Here is a 21,958-nt window from a genome sequence, read left to right on the forward strand (position 1 = left end):
AAATTTTGACAAATTGTTAGTTGATTTTTTCTCATTCATTTAAGAATTACTCGATATTTGTATTGGTGAGAGATATTAGATACTTAGTGAAATGGTCGACTCGTGTGCAAGTTCATCCGTTTGACTAGAGAACAAGTTTTTATAAAAAAACAAAACGCTCATTTGATAAAGACCAATCTGTAGTGAACTGCTTCACAATCTTTCTTTCTTTTTCTTAGTCTATAGATATAAGATAAGTTACAATTAATGAGGGAGCTGCCATATATTAATGAAGCATTAATCTAATCATCATATCCCCACCCCCTCTTCATGTTATTAGTCAATATGATTAAATGTAGCCAACAAATTACACATTAATAGGGCGAGAAGCAGTATTTAGGAGTACAAACATCTTAATTGAGCCAAATCTACCAATTTATCACACTTAAGAATTTAGACATACAAGCACGACATGACATTCGAAAATGCATTAAACTAAATTTACCCCCCTCTGATATCTTGAGACTTGTGAGTAATATATGTCCTTCAAACAGCACATGTGGTCCCAAATATTAATCGTTTTAGCAAACTGTGTTTATTTTAAAATATTTAACGTTACGTTTTAGAAAAACAAGAAGTTATTTCACTAACACTTTTCAAGAATTTTCTCATGAATCATAATTCCAAGGCTAAGATGAAGGATAAATTAACGTAACATCCCAATCCCAAACATTAAGTTCTCATCATTAATTCTAGTATTACTATTATAACTGCAGAACTTAGCTGCATAACAAAGTCTTCCACATGACATGTGTCATCACAAAATAAAAACAAACACACAAACTAAAAAAGGAGCCTGTCATCAAATATTAGTATAATAAAAAGTAGTAGTAATACTCTTAGCACCTTACTAGCTAAGGGTCATGCCCATTTTATTGTAACATTTTCTTTTAACAATAAGCAACACATTTCTTCTTGCAATCCATAGTACATCCACCAGATCCACCACCATAACCATACCCTTTTCCAGCACTAGAAAATGATCTAAAACACTTTGCTGGACACCTAAGCTTCTTCCCTAAACATGGGCCGTTTTCTTTGCACACAACACTAGATCTTGTGACCCCACCTTTTGCATATCCACCTTTTGGGCCTCCAAATCCACTACCATATGCTCCACCAAGCCCAGGAATGTTAAACACTCCTCCAGGCCCAAAAATGCCACCAAACGGTCCCTCACCGTTGTCGTTTCCATTATTCCTGGCTCCGCCACTACCTGCTTTTTTCGTTTTCTCGACACCGTGGTTTTTTGGGTTGATGTGTCTGTTAGCAAAGGTGGAAGTGACTGTGATGATGAGCAAGACAGCTAAGAGAGTGAGGGTAGTTATGGAGATTTTCTTCATTTTTTTTTGGCTTAGGAGAAGAGAGAGGAGAAGAATGAGAGTATTTATGGGAAAGGAAGGTGGAAAAGCATTGAAGAAAGGGAGTGAGAAAGAAGATAGTTATAAGTGGATGGCAGTTGGGAATACTTGCATGAAGACTTTATATAATAAGAGTAGGGTGGGTGCAATTTATTGCACTGTACTGTGCACAAGATTATATTATGGATATCTAGTCCCACCGTTTTAATGTGTTGTTAATGTGTGTTATGAAGTGTCAACATATACATTGTGAGAGGCTAAATTTTCATTAATGAAATTATATAAATAAGAATTGATCTTATGTATAATAGAAAATTTAAATCTTGTAGTACACAATTTAAATCTTGTATGTACTACACCCCCCGTTAACTTTTACTTGTCCACTTTATTAAAAATACATTTCACTTTTACTTGTCATTTTTTAAATATCAAGAGAAATATATATATATATATATATATCATTTTCCAAGACCTAAGACCTAACGTCAAATAATTTGGGTATTCTGGTGTAAAGTACACATATCAATTATTATTTCTTAAATTAAGGATGTGTAAAGTCCAAAGTGAACGGATGGAGTATATACAATGTGATTTCTCAATATTTAATTTAAGATCTCGAATTTGAATTTTAAAAATAGAAAAAGTTTTTCCTCATAGTGAATTTACTCAACCCGAATCTAAATTAATCGAACTGTTTCAGCTATCAAATAGTTAAACCCAAAAAAAATATAAGATTTGGTATGAGTTTGGGGGAACATGAATGTAGGACCATGCTAGACGTTAGGAATGAGGAAGTGAAGAATAGAGTGGACTTAAATTAGGCATGCTACGTTGGTCATGGAAGATCGAGATTAAGGGTGTACAAAGTAAACCGATAAACCGCACCAAACCGTTAAACCGAGAAAAAAATCCGACTAGTGGTTTGGTTTGACTTGGTTTGGTGTTGAAAAAAAAAAACCGACCATGATTGGTTTGGTTTGGTTTTAGCTAAAAAAAGTCAAACCAACCCGACATTACATGCATTCAATTTTTAAAAAAAATTTATACATAAAAATATTTATTTGTAATGTAATTTATAAATATTTCTTAAATTTTTTCGAAGTTTTTTTTTTTTTTTTTTATCTATTATCATATTATTTAAGATTGAACTTAGAATTTTGAATGTCAATTAGTTTTATATCCTATGGATATATTAGTAACTCATATAAAGTCCAAACCAAAACCAACTCAACACCAATACTAACAAAAGAAATTCAATTTACCACTAGGAATGACAATAATGTTGGATATCTATTCTTTGTTTTACATAATTGGTTTAGAGAGTGAAAATACATAACTTAAGTTTTTTTTCTTGTCATGTAATTAATACTTATTAGCCGTACTTATTTTAGCATGACTTAGTATTTTTAGATTATGGCCATTTTCTTTATGGCTTATTAATTAGCAATATTTATTTTAACCGATTTTATTAACTTTTGTTGAATATTTTAATACAATGTCATCACTCTTCTCACATTTTGTGTTATTTTCTTATGAAACATCTTAATTATATAGTTGTGTCTTACTAGGACTAAAGACATATTTGAAGTAAAAGTTATATGTTTCGTATCAAGACTATTCCGGAAAAAAACCCGAAAAACCCGAGAAAACCGAGGTTGGAAAACCCGAATTTTATTGGTTTGGTTTGGTGTATAAATTTAAAAACCCGACGCAATTGGTTTGGTTTGGTGTTTAAAAAATCCGAACCAACTCGGTCCATGTACACCCCTAATCGAGATGGCTGATGCATGCCTCAATGAGAAAGCTCTTCAATAGTCTAATAAATCCTGATAAATATGGAAGACTATACTAGCGATGGGTAAGTGAATCAAAATAAAGATTGATTTAGAAAAATATCTGCTGTAATTCTCTATTATAACTTTTATTTTCACCAAAAAAAAAAAAAAAAAAAAAAAAAAAACTTTTATATGAACTGTTCTGTTCAAAGAGCAGTTAAACATTTTTTGGTGCTAAATTTTTAATCTCCTTTTAAATTTAGAATTTGGGAACACGTTAGAGTACTCTATATACAAAAATTGGAACTCCCTTGAATTTATACTGGCCAGGGAAACCACATGAAATTGTCCTTTGAATGAAACTTCAGTACTTCAAACTTAATCTGATGTAAAAATACTAGTCATACATTGGGGTAAATTTCACAGATTGTCATTTAACTATCATTTTTTTCCACAAAAGTCACTTAACTATCGTTTCTAACACAAAAATTACTTAACTATGAGTATACTGGCACAAAAGTCACTGAACCACTTTCCGGACTCACTAAACCACTTTACGGTGAATAACTCATCTTTTACTTTTTTTTTAAAAAAAAAAATCTAATAAATAAAAAATTAATAAAAAGGTTCAACCCGACCCAACCCAAAATTAATTATTACTCCTCTGTCCCAATTTACGTGACAAGGTTCGAATTCTGAGAGTCAAAACAGTTTAATTTTGATCGTGAATTTGGGCATGTAATCTTTAAGTTTTTTGAAATAAAATTTATATGTTTGGAAACCACGTAAAAAATACAATGAGTCACGATAATAGAAAATTCAAAATATTTAAAATATATATGAAAAAATTACGGTCAAAGAAGCACTTGTTTGAATCTCGAAATCTGAAAGGTGCCACATAAATCGGGATGGACGCAATAGATTTTTTGGGTCGGTTGAACCTTTTAATTAATTTTTTATTTATTAGATTTTTTTAGAAAGAAAGAGAGCAAAAATTGAGTTATTCACCGTGAAGTGGTTTAGTGATACCGGAAAGTGGTTTAGTGACTTTTGTGTTAGTATACTCAAGTTAAGTGACTTTTGAATTAGATACGATAGTTAAGTGACTTTTATGAAAAAAAGTGATTGTTAAGTGATCATCTATGAAATTTATCCTCATTGATTTGTGTTATAAATATGGTTAAGCTTTTAGTCTTTATCTAAAATTAGACCAATTAAAAGGCAGTTCCTTATCAAAGCAAACTTCCTAGAAACAATACTTTAACAGACAATAAAACGTATATCAAAAGAGATTTGAACCTATAAGGGATTATTTTGTTTTCTTTTATTTGGTTTCACACACTTTAATATAAAAAGAAAAGCTTAATAATTAAGACAATCCAACACCTAAGAAAACTTAGAAAACTAAATAGTTACTTAGTGGATTGATGTATTTATTATTACATTCCCACTTCAAAACCATTATAACTAGTGCAGTTCTATTTTTTTGTTTTTACTTTTTTAGGCAAACTGAAAGTAAAAAAAAAAAAAAAAAAAAAAAAAAAAAAAAAACTACACCAAGGGAGGACCTTTGTTTGGAAGAAACAACAATTTGGTCAGGAAATTAATGCGCCAAAACCCATTGGTACCACACAACAATAATATAGGCTTTATAGTATGAGCCCCCAAAATTAATGCATCTATACACACAAGTCAACAGAAGAAATCAAACTCCTTTTCCCATCTATCCTTTGGCTTTATTCTTTGTTGTTTTACTGCTTGCTACCTTTATGTACAGCTTGAATTTGAATGAGAATTGAGTCCTACAAATGACATAGGCTTAATACATACTTTGCCTTTGAATTGGTAGTTAAATACCTTTCACACAACCCTCCTTTGATGGATTTTTTTTACACGCCAAACATTTCTTCAAGTTTGTCTAACTACGTGCTCAATACGTGTTTTTCTAATAAAATGAGGCAGTTTGTCGCGTTGATTTTCTAGAATACACATCATCTAGCATCTTCCATGTCTTTGCTGCAAAATTTTCTGCAGCAATCTCACGAAAATGCTATTTGTACGCTCGTGAAGATCGTATTCAAAGCCCTCTCCTTCTGGTCAAATCCCCATCAATTTTCCTCTATAACCCTAGTAACACTAGGGACAATCTCATCATAATCTTCCATAGACTCAAACTAGATCTCTATCGAATTTCTTTGTACTTCATTGAAGATGAAGAAATCATCTCAACCCTAGATAATGTGTAGAAAACCCTAAGCACTGCTCTGATACATTGTCGCGAAGATCGTAGATTAACTAGCACACAATCAAACACAAAGCAAATGGAAAAGAAAAATATCATAGGGATTTAACAAGGTTTGGTCAAGCTAGTCCTCAGGGCAAAAGCAAAGAAATTTTTCACTATGGATGAGAAGGAATGTACAATATAAAAAATCTCCAATTATAACTCTTTTATATATATCTTAATCTTACAAGAAACGGATTCCCATGCCTACAATAACAACGGATTTCCCAAATCTACAAGGATACTAGGTTTCCACACTACAAGAAAATCTACCACAAACAACACATAAAGTTGTGATGTTTGCGATTAGGTATAAGCCAACACTGGTATGAGGTAGAGAGATCATAGACTAGAAGTGGGCATGAGACTTGGTTGGAGACAAGTAGAGAGTAAGAAGCTAAAGAAAGTGGTGACAAGAAAAGCAGCAGGCAGAGACATTGAAAGAAAAGGACCTACAATGCCCACCCCATTGAATTTCACTCACTTTTGCAGATGCTCCCAATTTTCCCTATGTCTACTAAGGTGATATTTTCAGAGTTCAATTAATGCATTCTTTTAATGAATTAAATTCCCACATGCTGATGTAGACCTTTTATTCAATTTTGACTCACCCAATCCCCCTGCTCCAATTCTTATTCTTGCTTTTTGTTCCATATCAAATAAGAGATCCATTCACAATCTTCAAAAGTTTAGCATAATGCCCTCCAATTGGGGTTTTCCTTCAGAGAAATCAATCTGCCTAAAGTTGGTTTTACCGTACAGAATCAGTTCATGGTTCAGTAGTCAGTGCCCACAGTTGCAGTATAATGCTAGTATCATTTATTTATATTTGCAACATATGGCCTTATGCACACCATTTGACCACATTTAGGCTGAACATTGAGTAACATACAATAGGTTAAAGGCTAGAGGAGTTCCAGCTAGCATCTACAGCCTGAATGATCTTTTCGTGTAGTTTGGCTCCAGCGCAAGCAATTATACCTCGATCAAGTCCCTCTAAGTATTCGCCTTTTGAGAAGTCCAATGGACGCCCTCCTGCATCGGTCACCACTCCACCGGCTTCTTCAATGATAAGAACACCAGCTGCATGATCCCATATTTTCTCCTTGTAACCAGCCCTCGCAAATTTCATGAATATCTCAGCATCTCCTCGAGCTATGGCTGCATACTTTACCATGCTATATACACGTAATGGCTCGTTCCTGCAGTTGATATGATGTCAGCCAAGCTTTAAAAGACATCTTAATGCACAACATATTATTTGAATATGCAAAGGAATATTCAGTATGGGCAAAGAGTAACAGAGAATAGACTCTAAAAACACAGAGAACCAGAAAGCAATAGTAAATATAGCATCTTGAAAGTTTCATGCGTTGTGTATGAGACGGAGATTAGTTTTGGATACTAGAGGGAACTGGGAGAGATATTTACCTAAGTCCAACACTATGAGCTAGTCCTGCTGTGAATGAATGGCTTGAATTTGCCTTCTCAACTGGTTCACAAAAGGTAGCTAGTGCTGGGTTATCAACGGAGGATACTCTGATTTTCCTTGCAGAGTTTGGCCACACAAAGTTATTTTCTCCACACAGTAGCGGTTGCATCCAAGCCCTGCCTCCACCTTTCCTTGCATAAAGTACAGAACCTTTATCCGAAGATTCAGATGTAGGGGCGGTCAACCTAGATAAGATTCTCCTATAACCATTTTGATAACTAAGCCATTCCTTCTTCGTAGGGTAATTTGGACACCCAAGAACCCCAAGCACAGGTTCTCCATCTTCTATCAATGCCAAAGCAATGGCATATTGATCTCCACGCACAAAACCCAATGTGCCATCAATAGGATCCAGTACCCAAAACTTGCTACCTCTGGCACCTGCCAAGCTGCACCGACTTATGGCCTCAAGAACAGCTTTAGCATCAAGATCAGTAGCTGGACCTTTTAGTCCGAAACGGGGTGCATCGGCTAGACATTCGTTCACAGTTTTTACTACTGCTTCTAACAGGCCAACTGCGCCAGCCTTTGAAAGCGCTTCCACATCTTCTTCAGCAACAATACAGACATTCTCACTGCCATAAGCCTCGGACAGTACCCAGCTGACAATTGCTTGAACACTCCAGTCTAACAATATCAAGATAGCTGATCTTAGCATTTTGAGAACAAAAAGAAGATATTGCAGTTTCAATCAAGGAAACATTAATGCACCCCCTGAAGTGTCAAATAACTTATGGCACAAACCAGAGCATGGACCACAACTGCAGCTTATGTTACATGGATCCTTAATTTCTTTTGACATACCAAGTTGAATGGGTGTGACATGGGTAGAGATACTTCGTGCAAAGTTTTCAAACTACAATAAAAAATTGACATAAAGTGGACGTACTAATACTGAATACTTCTGTATACCCACTGTTATTAGAGTCCTACCATAAATGATTCCATCGAACATAGGTTGCAGAAGGTGACAGATATCTTAGAAACAAAGTAGCTGATGCTCAAACATTAAATTATTTGCTGTTATATTTTTAATAATTCTGATTCTAAAACTCTCCTATCAATAATTTAAGATAGTTTAACCCTTGTTAGTCAAAGATCTTGCATTGCCATTAATTTTAGGAAAAAGGGTCAAAAATACCCCTTTACTTTCATAAATTGGCTACTTTTACCCTCCGTTACAAGTTGGGGCCAAATATACCCCTACCGTTAGCAAAGTTTAAAGTTTCAAAAATACCCCTCATTTCTAAAATATTCCCACATAAGCAAGCCTAGTCATTGGAACTTGGTGATATGGACGCCACATGACATTTAACTTATTCTATGTGGTGCCTACATGGCAATTATTTTAAAAACAATCTGCAAAATTGATTTTTTTAAAAGAAATCTGGAAAATGGCTTTTATTAAAAATCTGAAACTTTTTTGCTTTTATAAAACCTGTTTTTTTTTTTTTAAAATATATTCTCGAAAATTGGATTTTTTAATTAAAAAATATGGAAAATGATTTTTTTTAATCTGGAAAACTGTAAAGTATTTTTTTTTTATTTTAAAAAGTGTCCTAAAAATCTTTTTTTTTTTAATCTGGATTAATTTTTAAAAAATCTGAAAGTAAAAATAAAATCATTTTCCAGATTTTTAATTAAAAAAATCCAATTTCGTAGATTTTTTTTTTTTTTTAAGAAGCGGGTTTTATAAAATCAAAAAAATTTAGATTCTTAATAAAAGCCATTTTTCCCAGATTTGTTTTTTGAAAAATCAATTTTCCAAATTGTTTTTAAAAAGTTTTCCACGTGGGCACCACATAAAATAAGTTAAATGTCATGTGGCGTCCATGTCACCCAATTCCAATGACTAGGCTTGTTTATGTAGGAATACGTTAGAAATGAGGGGTATTTTTGAAACTTTGCTAACGGTAGGGGTATAATTGGCTCTAAGTTGTAACGGGAGGGGTAGATTTGGCCCCAACTTGTAACGGAGGGTAAAAGTAGCCAATTTATGAAAGTAGAGGGGTATTTTTGACCCTTTTCCCTTAATTTTAACTTTGATGGAATAATGTTGTGTCTATCATCAGCAGCAAAGTTTCCTAATATTAATCATAAGAAGATAATTACTAATAATATTCATATTTGAGTTTATTACTCTCTTAAATTTTTCTTAAAACAATTTATTACTTTTTGGGGAGACAGAAGGCTGCATTTAATGGATTTATTGAGTGGAAAAATAGATGGAACTCAATATGCAGCTAAGATTATCAAACTGTTCCCTTCATGAGGAATACCAACCTTGGAGAAAATCGTGGTTACCTCAATATTGTCTCGTGACTTTATGATTTATGCTGCTTTCCTTGAAACTTGGTAAAGCAACCTTGGAGAAAATCGATCACAGGCATTTATTCATGGATTTACTGACTAAATGATCATCTATGAGTATGGCACATTTTTTTCTTGGTCCTTTTTGGCTCTACTGTTACTTGTCAACATACAAATTTGGACGAATCAGCCACTCACCAGTCACCACAGAGCAAAAACCAATGAACTTGTGACGCGAAGTTATTATATTTTGCTTGATGACTGTTTAATGCTTTATTAAAACCAATTGAAAAAGATAGATTGACACAGAGTACCTAACCGAAGGCACTATTTTGTCTTGATACATTGCAAGTTCTAATAATATGCATGAAGATTAGATTGAATTGGTTAGGCGAACAAACGGCTTCGCCTCTTTTTAACTTCCAGACAACTTCTATAGCAGTACAAAAAACCAAAGAATTATGTTTCATTTCACAGGACAAAACATGGGTTGGCTAGAGCTCCAAATAATAACAAATACAATCCAATAGCAATTCAAATATGATCGTGAACTGAGCTATAAAGAGTCACTAATGGATTATGGATATGTCTCTGTCCATTAATTGAAAAAGCATGATACTGAAAAGTCCATTTTTACCATGAAATATGAGTAGCAATAGTTTTCATTTAACAAACCATCAAAGTATAACCATGCCAAAGTAATAGTCATTCCGTTTACATAATTTTACCACAAATTTGACACAAGAATATCTACCTTCCCGTATGTTCAGTATTGACAAGTTTTTCTTCCTATTTTAAATTAACCATAAGTACTACTCCCTCCGTCCCATAAATATTGTCCTCCTTTGACTTGACACAAAGTTTAAGAAATAAAAGAAAACTTTTAAAATGTGTGGTCCAAAATAAGCCTTAGATATTTGTGTAGCTGTAAATTACCTCATAAAGTTAAATTGTTTCTAAATATAAAATAGTGATAATCTTTTTGGGACAGACTAAAAAGGAAAGGAGGATAATTTTTTTGGACAGAGGGTATAATATTATCCTCTTTAAGCACTTTACCCAAAAAGGATGCACCTTTTAGCCATTGCCAAAAAAGTCCCGACAGAAAGTTACCCCCTTCGAAATTGAACTATTATCACACTTAAAATTCATTTTCCACTATGTATCAAGAATCCAAATCAACAGTATCCAAAATGATTAGTCAAAAAGACACAATCTTTACCCTCTTCCCAAGCACAGTCCTAGAATTTCCAAACACCCATTTCAAGAAACATCCCCTCAAGTGAAAAAAACATAACAACACAAGATAAAAGGACCAAAACAGAATTTTACCTGCAATTGTGACAGGAGAGTCATCTTCCTTAGAATGGACATGTTTAGAGCTTTCAGATAGTAAATTTTCTTGAACTCTCTGGCAGAGCAAGCAAGCCATATGTACAGCTCTTACAGCAATTTCCAATTCTTTAGAATACCCATCTGGTATATCAGTTGAACTAACTTCCAATTTACAATTTTCATCCATTGCAGACAGAAAATTAGTTTGACTACTAGTTTGAGCAGTGAAACCTAAGTGGGAATTTTTCTTGGAAGAGAAGGAAAGAGTTCCTAGTACTTGGTTTTTGGGGAAAACATCATGTTTCCTAGAATGGATATGTGGTGCTTTGGTTGGAAAGGTAGTTGTAGTAGTACAAGAAGACATAATTGGGTTTTTTTTTTTATAGAGATCAAGAAAGTAACACGCAGCCACTGTCTCCTTCTCAAATTAAGCGTAGGGCATAATTTTATAGGGGTGAAGTTCTTTGACCGCCTGTTTGGATGGTGGTTTCCCGTTGTTCATACTATGAAATCATGTTTGTTTTTATTATTCTTAAAATTATGTGGTATGATATTATAAATTCATGATTCATTTTATGGTTATATAATCATGAAAAATCTCAATTTTTATAACTACAAATTTGATGATTTTTCTGTGATTACGTATTTCATTTCTTCATTATACCCCACTTCACCCTCACCCTACCACTCACCCCCATCCCACGCTCCACCATCCATCCCACCCCACCCTTGCCCCACCATCCATCCCACACCACCCTACCCTACCACTCCCCCTCACCCTACCCCACCTCACCCCCGCCCTATCACCCCACTCCTCTGCCACCCACTACCCCTCACCACCGCCCAACCCCACCCCATAATAACTCACCTCCACCCTACCACCCGCTATCCCCATCCTCATCCTACAGCCACCCACCTCACACCACCCTCACCCACTACCCCTCACCACCACCCAACCCCCCCCCCACGCTACCACTCACCCCCACCCTCATCTCACAACAGGGGCGGATTCATATACTACTTTTTGGTACCCGAGCACTCATTAACCATGGTGGATACTCTATGTAGACATATAAAAAATATTGAAATTTTGGTACAAAATAATAAATAGCACCCAAAAAGTAATAAAAGATCCTGGCGCTCTAGTTAAAAGGTTGTAGGCTTTAGGCTAAGCCTTGAAGGAGCTAAGTTTAAATCCCACTCAAAGCAATATATTTTTTGTTAATTTTAAGGTGAGCATCCAGGACCATTGAATCCTGGGTCCGCCACTGTCCCACAACCACCCACCTCACACCAGCCACCCCCACTCACTATCTACTTATTTTTTAAAGTTCCTATTTTATTCTTTACTTGAGTTTTATTAATATATATAAACTAATTTCTAATTAAGAGTTAAGGGTATTTTAGTAAACTTACAAGTTATTATACAGTACCATACAGTCAAATCAAACAATACAAATGTTATTAAACCACAACAAATGACACAGTCTATCCAAACATGGTGTTCATTAATACAGTACAGTATAATACAATATAACACCATACTGTACCATACCATATTGTACATTAATGAACCACGGGAAACAACCATCCAAACAGAGGGTAAATGATTTTGCTCAAACAACAATGACTTATTCGACAGGACTCAAATTGTTTATATACAAATATAGTCAGAGTCTCCTGTCTCCTGAGGCCGGAGGTGCTAGATCACATCAAATCCTTTTTATTTAAATATATTAAATTTTATATTTAATATACATCCACTACTAAAAAACTGGCAAAATTCGACGGACAAAAAATCGACGGACTGCGTCACTTTGAAAAACCGATGGAAAACCGACTCCGTGCGTCGGTTTTGTGTATTTCTAATGTTTTTTTGTTTTTTTAATTAAAAAACCGACGGACAACGTCGGTTTTTTTTCCGCAAAATTTTGAAATTATAAATCCGCAAAACAAAACCGACGTCCCACGTCGGTTTTATTAAAAAAAAATTAATAATAATTAATATAAAACCGACGGACGACGTCGGTTTTATTTTTAAAAATATTTTAAATAATATGCCATTCAATTTTTTTGTTTTTTAAAATAATAAACAATTTTTTTTTAGGAAACCGACGGACAGGGTCGGTTTCCTCTTTTTTTTTTTTTAATTTTTGGGTCAAATCTGGTCAAACGTGCGGGAAAAACCGACGGACAGGGTCGGTTTTATCCGTCGGTTTTTCTTTAAATTCATAGCAGACGGGTTTCATACTCATTTTTGCTCCCTCTTCCAAATTAAAACCCCCATTCCCCCAAACCCAACCCCCCGCCCCCCCCCCCCCGCCGCCGCCGCCGCACACTTTTTCCGCCGCCCGCCCGTCCCGGGCAGCCCGTTCCCACCTACCGCAAACCCATTTTGAAGTTAATAAATTGAGGTTAGTTTCTCTTAAATTAGGGCATTTAAAATTCTTTTAATTTTAGTTTTATTTGTAGATTTTAGGCCTAATGCTAGTCTATTTAGCTTTGTTAAACATCATTTGCAATGTTATTAATGTTGAATTTGTGAAAAAAATGTAAACTTTATTTGACTAATTTAGTTGTCATTTTTTTTTTTTTTTGCTTGAGATTGTGCTATATTTCATGTTCTTTGTCAATGTATTTGTGTTAGCTTAGTTATCATTCTTTGTAATATTATTGATGTTGAATATGTGCAAACATGTATACTTTAATTATTTGACTAGTCTTTTTTTTTTTTTTTTGGATTGTGCTTTTTGTTAGAATTCCATAAGTTATAGAATTGTTATTGATCATTCTAAAGTTAAAATTGGTTGGAATTGTACTTTTCAAAGTTAGAATTGTTAAGTTATAGTATTTCTATAACATCAATACTAAAATGTAGATTTTATTTCTCTAGATTTACTTTTCAATTTTTAGAATTGGTTGGAATTGTGCTTTTTAAAGTTAGAATTATTAAGTTATGTTAGAATTATTAAGTTATAATATTTCTATAACCTCAAAACTAATATGTAGACTTTATTTGACTAGATTTACTTTTTAATTTTTAGAATTAAAGTTAGAATCCATAAGTTATTAAGTTAGAATTGTTATTGAGAATTCAAAGTTAGAATTGGTTGAGATTGTGTTTTTCAAAGTTAGAATTGTTAAGTTATAGTATTTCTATAACCTCAATACTAAAAATGTAGATTTTATTTCTCTAGATTTACTTTTCAATTTTCGAATTGATTGGAATTGTGCTTTTTAAAGTTAGAATTATTAAGTTATGTTAGAATTATTAAGTTATAATATTTCTATAACCTCAAAACTAATATGTAGACTTTATTTGACTAGATTTACTTTTTAATTTTTAGAATTAAAGTTAGAATCCATAAGTTATTAAGTTAGAATTGTTATTGAGAATTCAAAGTTAGAATTGGTTGAGATTGTGTTTTTCAAAGTTAGAATTGTTAAGTTATAGTATTTCTATAACCTCAATACTAAAATGTAGATTTTATTTCTCTAGATTTACTTTTCAATTTTCAGAATTGATTGGAATTGTGCTTTTTAAAGTTAGAATTATTAAGTTATGTTAGAATTATTAAGTTATAATATTTCTATAAGGGATAAGGCACCGTTACCCCCCTGAACTATACCCGAATTTGCTACGACACACCTTACCTTTCCCAGGATCCTATTACCCCCCTAAACTTATTTAAAACGGAATAATTACCCCCCTAAACGCTGATGCCCACTCTCATATGGGAGAGTGACATACACTCTCCTTGCCACATGTGTATTTATTTATTTTCTTCTTTTTTTTTTTTAAATTTTTTCAGCTTACGTGTCAATTTTTTTTAAAATAAAAATAAAAAACTGAATTTTCATTAAAAAAAAATGAGTTTTAAAACCCGTCTTTTTTTTTAATTTGAAAATTTAATTTTTTTTAAACCCATTTAAAAAAAAAAAACTAAAAACATGGATTAAAAAACTGAATTTTCTTTTAAAAAAAGGATTTTTTTTAAAAAAAAATTGAAAATTTGTTTTTTTTTTAAAACCCATTTTTGAAAAAGAAAAAAAAACTGAAAAATGTTTTTTTTTTTTTAAATATGGAAAAATGGATTTGTTAAAAATATGGAAAAGTTGATTATTTTTTTAAAATGTCTTAAAAAATCTTGATTTTCATGATTTCATTTTCTTAGGACACTTTTATTTTTCAAATAAAATCCGGAAAAGTGTTTTTCTTGCCAAAATGTGAAAAAAACTGAATTTTTATAAAATTTTGAAAAAATTAATTATTTTCTTAACATGTGGAAAACCCGTTTTTTAAAACTAAATGTGGAAGACTAGATTTATTTTCAAATTTTTAAGAAAATGCATTTTTATGGAAAAAAATTAAGTTTTCCCCTTTTTTATGTTTCTCACTCTCTCAAGAGAGTGAAACACACTCTCTTTGCCACATCGGCATTTGGGGGGTAATTATTCCGTTTTAAATAAGTTTAGGGGGTAATAGGGCCAGTGGAAAGGTAAGGTGTGTCGTAGCAAATTCGGGTATAGTTCGGCAGAATAATGGTGCTTTATTCCTTTCTATAACCTCAAAACTAATATGTAGACTTTATTTGACTAGATTTACTTTTTAATTTTTAGAATTAAAGTTAGAATCCATAAGTTATTAAGTTAGAATTGTTATTGAGAATTCAAAGTTAGAATTGGTTGAGATTGTGCTTTTCAAAGTTAGAATTGTTAAGTTATAGTATTTTTATAACCTCAATACTAAAATGTAGATTTTATTTCTCTAGATTTACTTTTTAATTTTTAGAATTGGTTGGAATTGTGCTTTTCAAAGTTAGAATTATTAAGTTATGTTAGAATTATTAAGTTATAATATTTCTATAACCTCAAAACTAAAATGTAGACTTTATTTGACTAGATTTACTTTTTAATTTTTAGAATTAAAGTTAGAATCCATAAGTTATTAAAGTTAGAATTGTTATTGAGAATTCAAAGTTAGAATTGGTTGGGATTGTGTTTTTCAAAGTTAGAATTGTTAAGTTATAGTATTTCTATAACCTCAATACTAAAATGTAGATTTTATTTCTCTAAATTTACTTTTCAATTTTTAGAATTGATTGGAATTGTGCTTTTCAAAGTTAGAATTATTAAGTTATGTTAGAATTATTAAGTTATAATATTTTTATAACCTCAAAACTAAAATGTAGACTTTATTTGACTAGATTTACTTTTCAATTTTTAGAATTAAAGTTAGAATCCATAAGTTATTAAAGTTAGAATTGTTATTGAGAATTCAAAGTTAGATTTGGTTGGAATTGTGTTTTTCAAAGTTAGAATTGTCAAGTTATAGTATTTCTATAACCTCAATACTAAAATGTAGATTTTATTTCTCTAGATTTACTTTTCAATTTTTAGAATTGGTTGGAATTGTGCTTTTCAAAGTTAGAATTATTAAGTTATGTTAGAATTATTAAGTTAAAACTAGTTAATGGTACTTTTGGTTGGACATTTAAATATTTCGAACTTTCAAGGTCTATTTAGATCGTATTTGATGTGTTTAGATAGTGTTTGATGTGTTTTACTATTACTTAGGGTGATTTTATGTGTTGTAGCTCTCTTAGAATTGATTTGAAGCATTTTAATGCTAGTTTTGAGCTGCTTTTGGTACTGATTTTGCAGGTGTGGCCGCGAGAAAATGCGAGAATTGAATCTTTGAAATTTTCCGTAAAAACCGACTAAATTCGTCGGTTTTCCGGAAAATAATTCTCAAATTTTATAAAAAAAACCGACGTACTGTGTCGATTTTGTATTTAAAATAAAAAAAATTTAATAAAAAACCGACGTCGTGCGTCGGTTTTTCCATAATTTTTTTTTTTTTTATATATAACATAATAAATCAGAAATTAAAAAAAACCGACTACGTCCCTCGGTTTTTTTTAATTTTTTTTAATTATTGTATAAAATCGACGGATCACGTAACCAACGATCAAATCCGTCGGAAAAAACCGACGTGGTCCGTCGGTTTTCAAAAAAGCGGCTATGTAAACCGACGGACCGTAAAGGGTCGGTTTCCCGTCGATTTCATTGAAAAAACCGACGCAGTCCGTCGGTTTTCGTCGTCGGTTTTTCCCGTTTTTTTAGTAGTGATCGACGCCCTTTTAAATTTGCCTAAAAAATTTATTTAGATACTTACGGTTATCGGAGTAATACTTTTATACTTCACTAACAATAACTTTAATTGCTGGTGGTTGAAGGTTTTTTATGGTTGATTAAAACTAACTCGGAAATTGTTCTAATTAAACACTTGAATACACAATAAAGCATTTGAGTATGTTCTCAAGCGTCTATTAGGTAGTTGAGCTAATCTATAAAACATAACATCTTATTTAGTTATATATACACATCATCCTGGATTGAAACTCGCTTAAAATTTTAAAGCTTATTAAAAGGCTAATGCGTACAATATAACAAAAATATCTTATTTTGTTCCTTCCCAAATGTAAGTAATTGTAGCTTATAAGTATATATAATAACTTTCTTAATTGCAGGAAGGTATATTCTTGGTGACAGCCTGCATCATTGATTGGGCAATAGCAACTAACAATGTGTGCATTAACCAAATTTTTTTAGACTTTAAAGTCCTAATAAATATAAGAGTAGAATCCTAATAAATAGTAGGGATAAGGCACTGTTACCCCCCTGTACTATACCCAAAATTGCTACGACACACCTTACCTTTCCTAGGTCCTATTACCCCTAAACTTATTTAAAACGGAATAATTACCCCCTAAACGCCGATGCCCACTCTCATATGGGAGAGTGACATACACTCTCCTTGCCACATGTGTATTTATTTATTTCTTCTTTTTTTTTAATTTTTTTCAAATTTACGTGTTAATTTTTTAAAAATAAAAATAAAAAATTAAATTTTCATTAAAAAAAATGAGTTTTAAAACCCGTTTTTTTTTAATTTGAAAATTTGATTTTTTTTAAACCCATTTAAAAAAAAAAAAAAAAACTAAAAACATGGATTAAAAAATTGAATTTTCTTTTAAAAAAATGATTTTTAAAACCCTTTTTTAAAAAAAAAATTGAAAATTTGTTTTTTTTTTAAACCGTTTTTGAAAAAGAAAAAAAAACAGAAAAATGATTTTTTTTTTTTTTAAATATGGAAAAATGGATTTGTTAAAAATATGGAAAACTTGATTATTTTTTTAAAATGTCTTTAAAAATCTTGATTTTCATGATTTCATTTTCTTAGTACACTTTTATTTTTCAAATAAAGTCCGGAAAAGTGTTTTTCTTGCCAAAATGTGAAAAAAATTGAATTTTTATAAAATTTTGAAAAAATTAATTATTTTCTTAACATGTGGAAATCCCGTTTTTTAAAACTAAATGTGGAAGACTAGATTTATTTTCAAATTTTAAGAAAATGCAGATTTTTAAGAAAATAAAATTAAGTTTTCCCCTTTTTTATGTTTCTCACTCTCTCAAAGAGAGTGAAACACACTCTCCTTGCCACATCGGCGTTTGGGGGGTAATTCTGCCATTTTAAATAAGTTTAGGGGGTAATAGGGCTCAAGAAAAGGTAAGGTGTGTCGTAGCAATTTTGGGTATAGTACAGGGGGGTAACAGTGCCTTATCCCTAAATAGTATAAGAGTAGAATCTTACTCAATCTAGATCTAGAATTCCTAAATATTAGGATTTTTAATTTCCTAAGCAGTTCAAATTAGGAGATATTTAATAAGAGAGTTTTATTTAATTTCAAACTCCTAACATTAAGAAAATAGTAAATGACAATTTTGTTTATTGTAGAGTCTTTTAATGTAGGGTAAAAAGTTCAATCAACATTTCTAAGGCTCTTCGTGCTTTTAATATAGTATAGATATATTACATAATTACATAAAAAAAAATGGTGTATCGCATGAATCAATAAATAATTTATATTAGAAGAATACATCTTTCTATAAAATAAATGCAATTGTCTAAATGATGAAAATGCCCTCTATTACTCGTCATATTAATTGAATTCAATATTTACATAACATTTAAACAGCGTGATTTAACTAAGTTAGTTATATATTATTTGTAACTATAGATACTTTAGTATACGAGAGACAAATATAGCATGTTGTTGTATCTCACATAATGTCTCTTTATAACGACGTTCTTAGCATATGTTACTTTCCCTTATATTGTTTTACACTTATGAAGGTGTAACATATAGTGGTCCGTGTAAAAATTATGTTATAGCATATACAATGCAATATTGAATATGTTTTATTTATTATCATTGCAAATCACAAACACATTAAACATTAGTTCAAACGAATTCCTTCATTTTTGGAGATAAAAATCAAATTTTGGGGATAAACATGCTTTAGGCATATTGGCCCATCATTTCTTCTTGAAAATTTAATTAGCTTAACTTTTTTTTCTACATAAAAAAATTGGAATCTTGACAAACTAATCTCTTATTTTATATTTATTCCAAGGAAAAAGAATCGTGTCTTCAACATATCATTCAATGCATTCTCGAGATAGAATATTAAAAGAATTGAAGCACAAAATGAATAAATTTATCTCTAAGTTTTGGGCAATCCAAAGTAATGAGTATTCCCAAAATGGTTAGGATCAACACAATAAACAGACAAAATTGCTTTAGAAGAAACCCAACACAAATGATAGTGATAAGACCCCAAAAAATCCTAGAATCAGGAAAAATAAACCAAGAATATAAAAGCCTAGAAAAGTGATGCTACCTTTATTGAAGATGATCTTTTGCTTCTAGTAATTGATGATGTATAAAATTGATATAATCACGCACACAAAATAATATTTAGTAAAATTCTAAATAGCAAATGGGATCGGAAAAGTAAGTACCATACTTTAAAACTAATACTTCTTGAAATATTTATGATGAAGAATGTGAAATAGTACCAAAATAATTTTACAATAGTTATTTTTATCTGATGAGGAGAATTATTTACTTGAATAGATGAAACTATCAAAATTTCAGCCATACGAAAAAGTGCCAACTGCAAATATCTATTGTTAATAACGCATTTTTTAAATCATGTAATATACATAATACATAAAAAGAGGTAATAGATTTTCTTTCCGTACGAAATATGAGCAACTTAACCTGGCATACCACATAGCAATTAATAATTATAAAACATAGGCAAAAATAATCTTAAATAAAAAAGATCATCAATAGTAATGAATTAGAATGTCTAACCAATTTACGGTGACGGAATGCAACGATCAAAATAATCTGTACAAAATTGTAAATAAGTCAATTTAAAATTATTAATCGTATATGAGACATTATAAAAATAAAAATCATAACTGAAACTTCTAAATTAGCAATTATCTATCAAGAATACACAATAATTTATTATTGAATAACTTCAAAAACCGACTAAAATTTTAGAATACTTACCTCAAATCACAAGCAAATTTATTTCTACAATCATAGACACTGTAAAGATTACATGTTAAAGGATATGGAAGGAAGAAGCAAATATAGGAGCTTTCTTGGGATAAAACAAATTTGTTAACTTCAGAAATCAATAAAATTTTGAAAACTCACCTCAAATCACAAGCAAATTTATTTCTGCAATCATAGACACTATAAAGATTTCATGCTAAAGGATATGGAAGGAAGAAGCAAATATAAGAGCTTTGCCAGATAAAACAAATTGTTAACTTCAAAAACTGACTAAAATTTAAGAAAACTCATCTCAAATCACAAGCGAATTTATTTCTGCAATCATAGACACTATAAAGATTTCATGTTAAAGAAAATGGAAGAAAAACAAATATAAGAGCTTTGCCGGATAAGACAAATTTTTCTTACTCACTTCATCTTATGAAAGCAATCAAATATCACAATAATACAAAGACAACAATATATTTACAGAAAAACAGTCTCTCAAAAGAATCGAACTATAATAGAAAACTTAAGTAACATTATTTGATAAAAGGATTCTAAACATAAACCTAATTTCCCCCCTAAGGGATTTTTGGTAGAGAATGGTCTAAACCTAAATTAGGAGAAGGCAACTAACGAAATTAAAAGGTCAAAGGAAGCTAGTTTTGGTGGAGAACGGTCTTAACCTAAATAAAGAGAAGGAACGTAATTAACTTGTTGAAGGAATCCTAATCCTTAAGTGATTCTTGAAACCAAATAAACAAACTTTGTGCTAAATTTAAAATATTATATACAAGAAGAACGAATTATAACCTTAAACAGATGCAAATTCATTTAATGACCAAAAAATAAAAAAATAAAAAAATACTATATAGACGCAATAACTTAATGCAAAACAAACTCCTCTCTAACTATCGAGATTTCAGTGCAAATAACGAAAACTTAAATAAAATGTCAAAGTCCTAATTATTATGATTTTTTCGATAACCAAATCTAAAAGATAAGAAAAGCTAAGTGAATTTAATTAGAGCTTACGCAGTGATTTTTTGTTCACCTCTTCGAATCCCGAGTGAAGAACGTGATGATGTTAGCGCCAATCGTTGTTTGTTTCGTTCTTCATTCTCCTATATACGTTGTTGAAGTAACTCTAGATGAATTAGGATAGAACTTTGAATTATGAGCATGCACAGCAAACAATTCTAGTACGACTGATTCGTTTAGAGAATATAGGTCATTGGTGGCTTTGGCTAAATGGAAGGCTTGAAGAGTACTATTGTATAACAATTCCATAAGAAAGAATGTGTATTCTTATTGAAATTAACTTGAGCAAGGAAATTTTGGCTAAGATGCTAAATTTAAGGAATGTGACTAATAGAAAGATACGTAAATGTTTTATGGACAAAAACGACTTATTATAAATATGGCAAGTTGAAGAGTACTCCTATTCACTTTTAATTTCAAGAAGGTTTAAAATATTTAAGGCAGTGTTGCCAAAGTAAAAAAGGACTCCAAAAATAAAGGTCTTTTTTTTTTTTTTTTTTTTTTTTTTACTTTTTCAAAAAATAAAAGGGTGAAATATTATAAAGATAATTAAATAATAATTTGAGAAAAAATAGTAAATGACAATTTTGTCTATTAGAGAGTCTTTTAATGAAAGGTAAAAAGTTCAATCAACATTCTAAGGCCCTTCGTGCTTTTAATATAATATAGATATAGATATAGATTTCTAAGTACAATAGTTGGCTACTTAGCTTTAAGTTTTTAATTCTTATAGACATGACGTGATACCTTTTAATTCTTTTAATATTATAATTATAATTATAATTATTTGTCATGGACTCGAATACTCTCCATTGCTCCAAATAACTATTCTAGTTTAGGAAAGTCTCTTGGAATTAAAAGTTGAATATTAAACGCTACTAAAAATTACTATTTTCCCA

The 21,958-nt window shown here is 31.2% G+C and overlaps 2 protein-coding genes across 2 annotated transcripts; both read right to left on the minus strand.

The window, feature by feature from the left end:
- Positions 1-716: 716 nt before the first annotated feature.
- Positions 717-1,501, minus strand: LOC132045833 (glycine-rich cell wall structural protein 1.8-like). Its single transcript, XM_059436411.1, has one exon. The coding sequence runs from the start codon at positions 1,380-1,382 to the stop codon at positions 930-932; it is 453 nt and encodes a 150-aa protein (XP_059292394.1). The 5' UTR covers positions 1,383-1,501; the 3' UTR covers positions 717-929.
- A 4,611-nt stretch (positions 1,502-6,112) lies between these two features.
- Positions 6,113-11,056, minus strand: LOC132045844 (PAP-specific phosphatase HAL2-like). Its single transcript, XM_059436418.1, has 3 exons — positions 10,594-11,056; positions 6,891-7,578; positions 6,113-6,661 (listed from the first exon to the last, which is right to left on the minus strand). The coding sequence occupies exons 1-3, from the start codon at positions 10,958-10,960 to the stop codon at positions 6,358-6,360; spliced, it is 1,359 nt and encodes a 452-aa protein (XP_059292401.1). The 5' UTR covers positions 10,961-11,056; the 3' UTR covers positions 6,113-6,357.
- Positions 11,057-21,958: the final 10,902 nt, after the last annotated feature.

This window comes from Lycium ferocissimum, chromosome 2 (genome assembly GCF_029784015.1).
Source record: "Lycium ferocissimum isolate CSIRO_LF1 chromosome 2, AGI_CSIRO_Lferr_CH_V1, whole genome shotgun sequence".
NCBI classification, from domain to species: Eukaryota; Viridiplantae; Streptophyta; class Magnoliopsida; order Solanales; family Solanaceae; genus Lycium; species Lycium ferocissimum.

Excerpts from the sequence above, each read along its gene's own strand:
- LOC132045833 (XM_059436411.1), bottom strand. The coding sequence starts at position 1,382 with ATGAAGAAAATCTCCATAACTACCCTCACTCTCTTAGCTGTCTTGCTC.
- LOC132045844 (XM_059436418.1), bottom strand. The coding sequence starts at position 10,960 with ATGTCTTCTTGTACTACTACAACTACCTTTCCAACCAAAGCACCACAT. Across the intron at positions 7,579-10,593 it reads CTCTCCTGTCACAATTGCAG|ACTGGAGTGTTCAAGCAATT; the intron begins GTAAAATTCTGT and ends TGATATTGTTAG. Across the intron at positions 6,662-6,890 it reads GCTCATAGTGTTGGACTTAG|GAACGAGCCATTACGTGTAT; the intron begins GTAAATATCTCT and ends TATCAACTGCAG.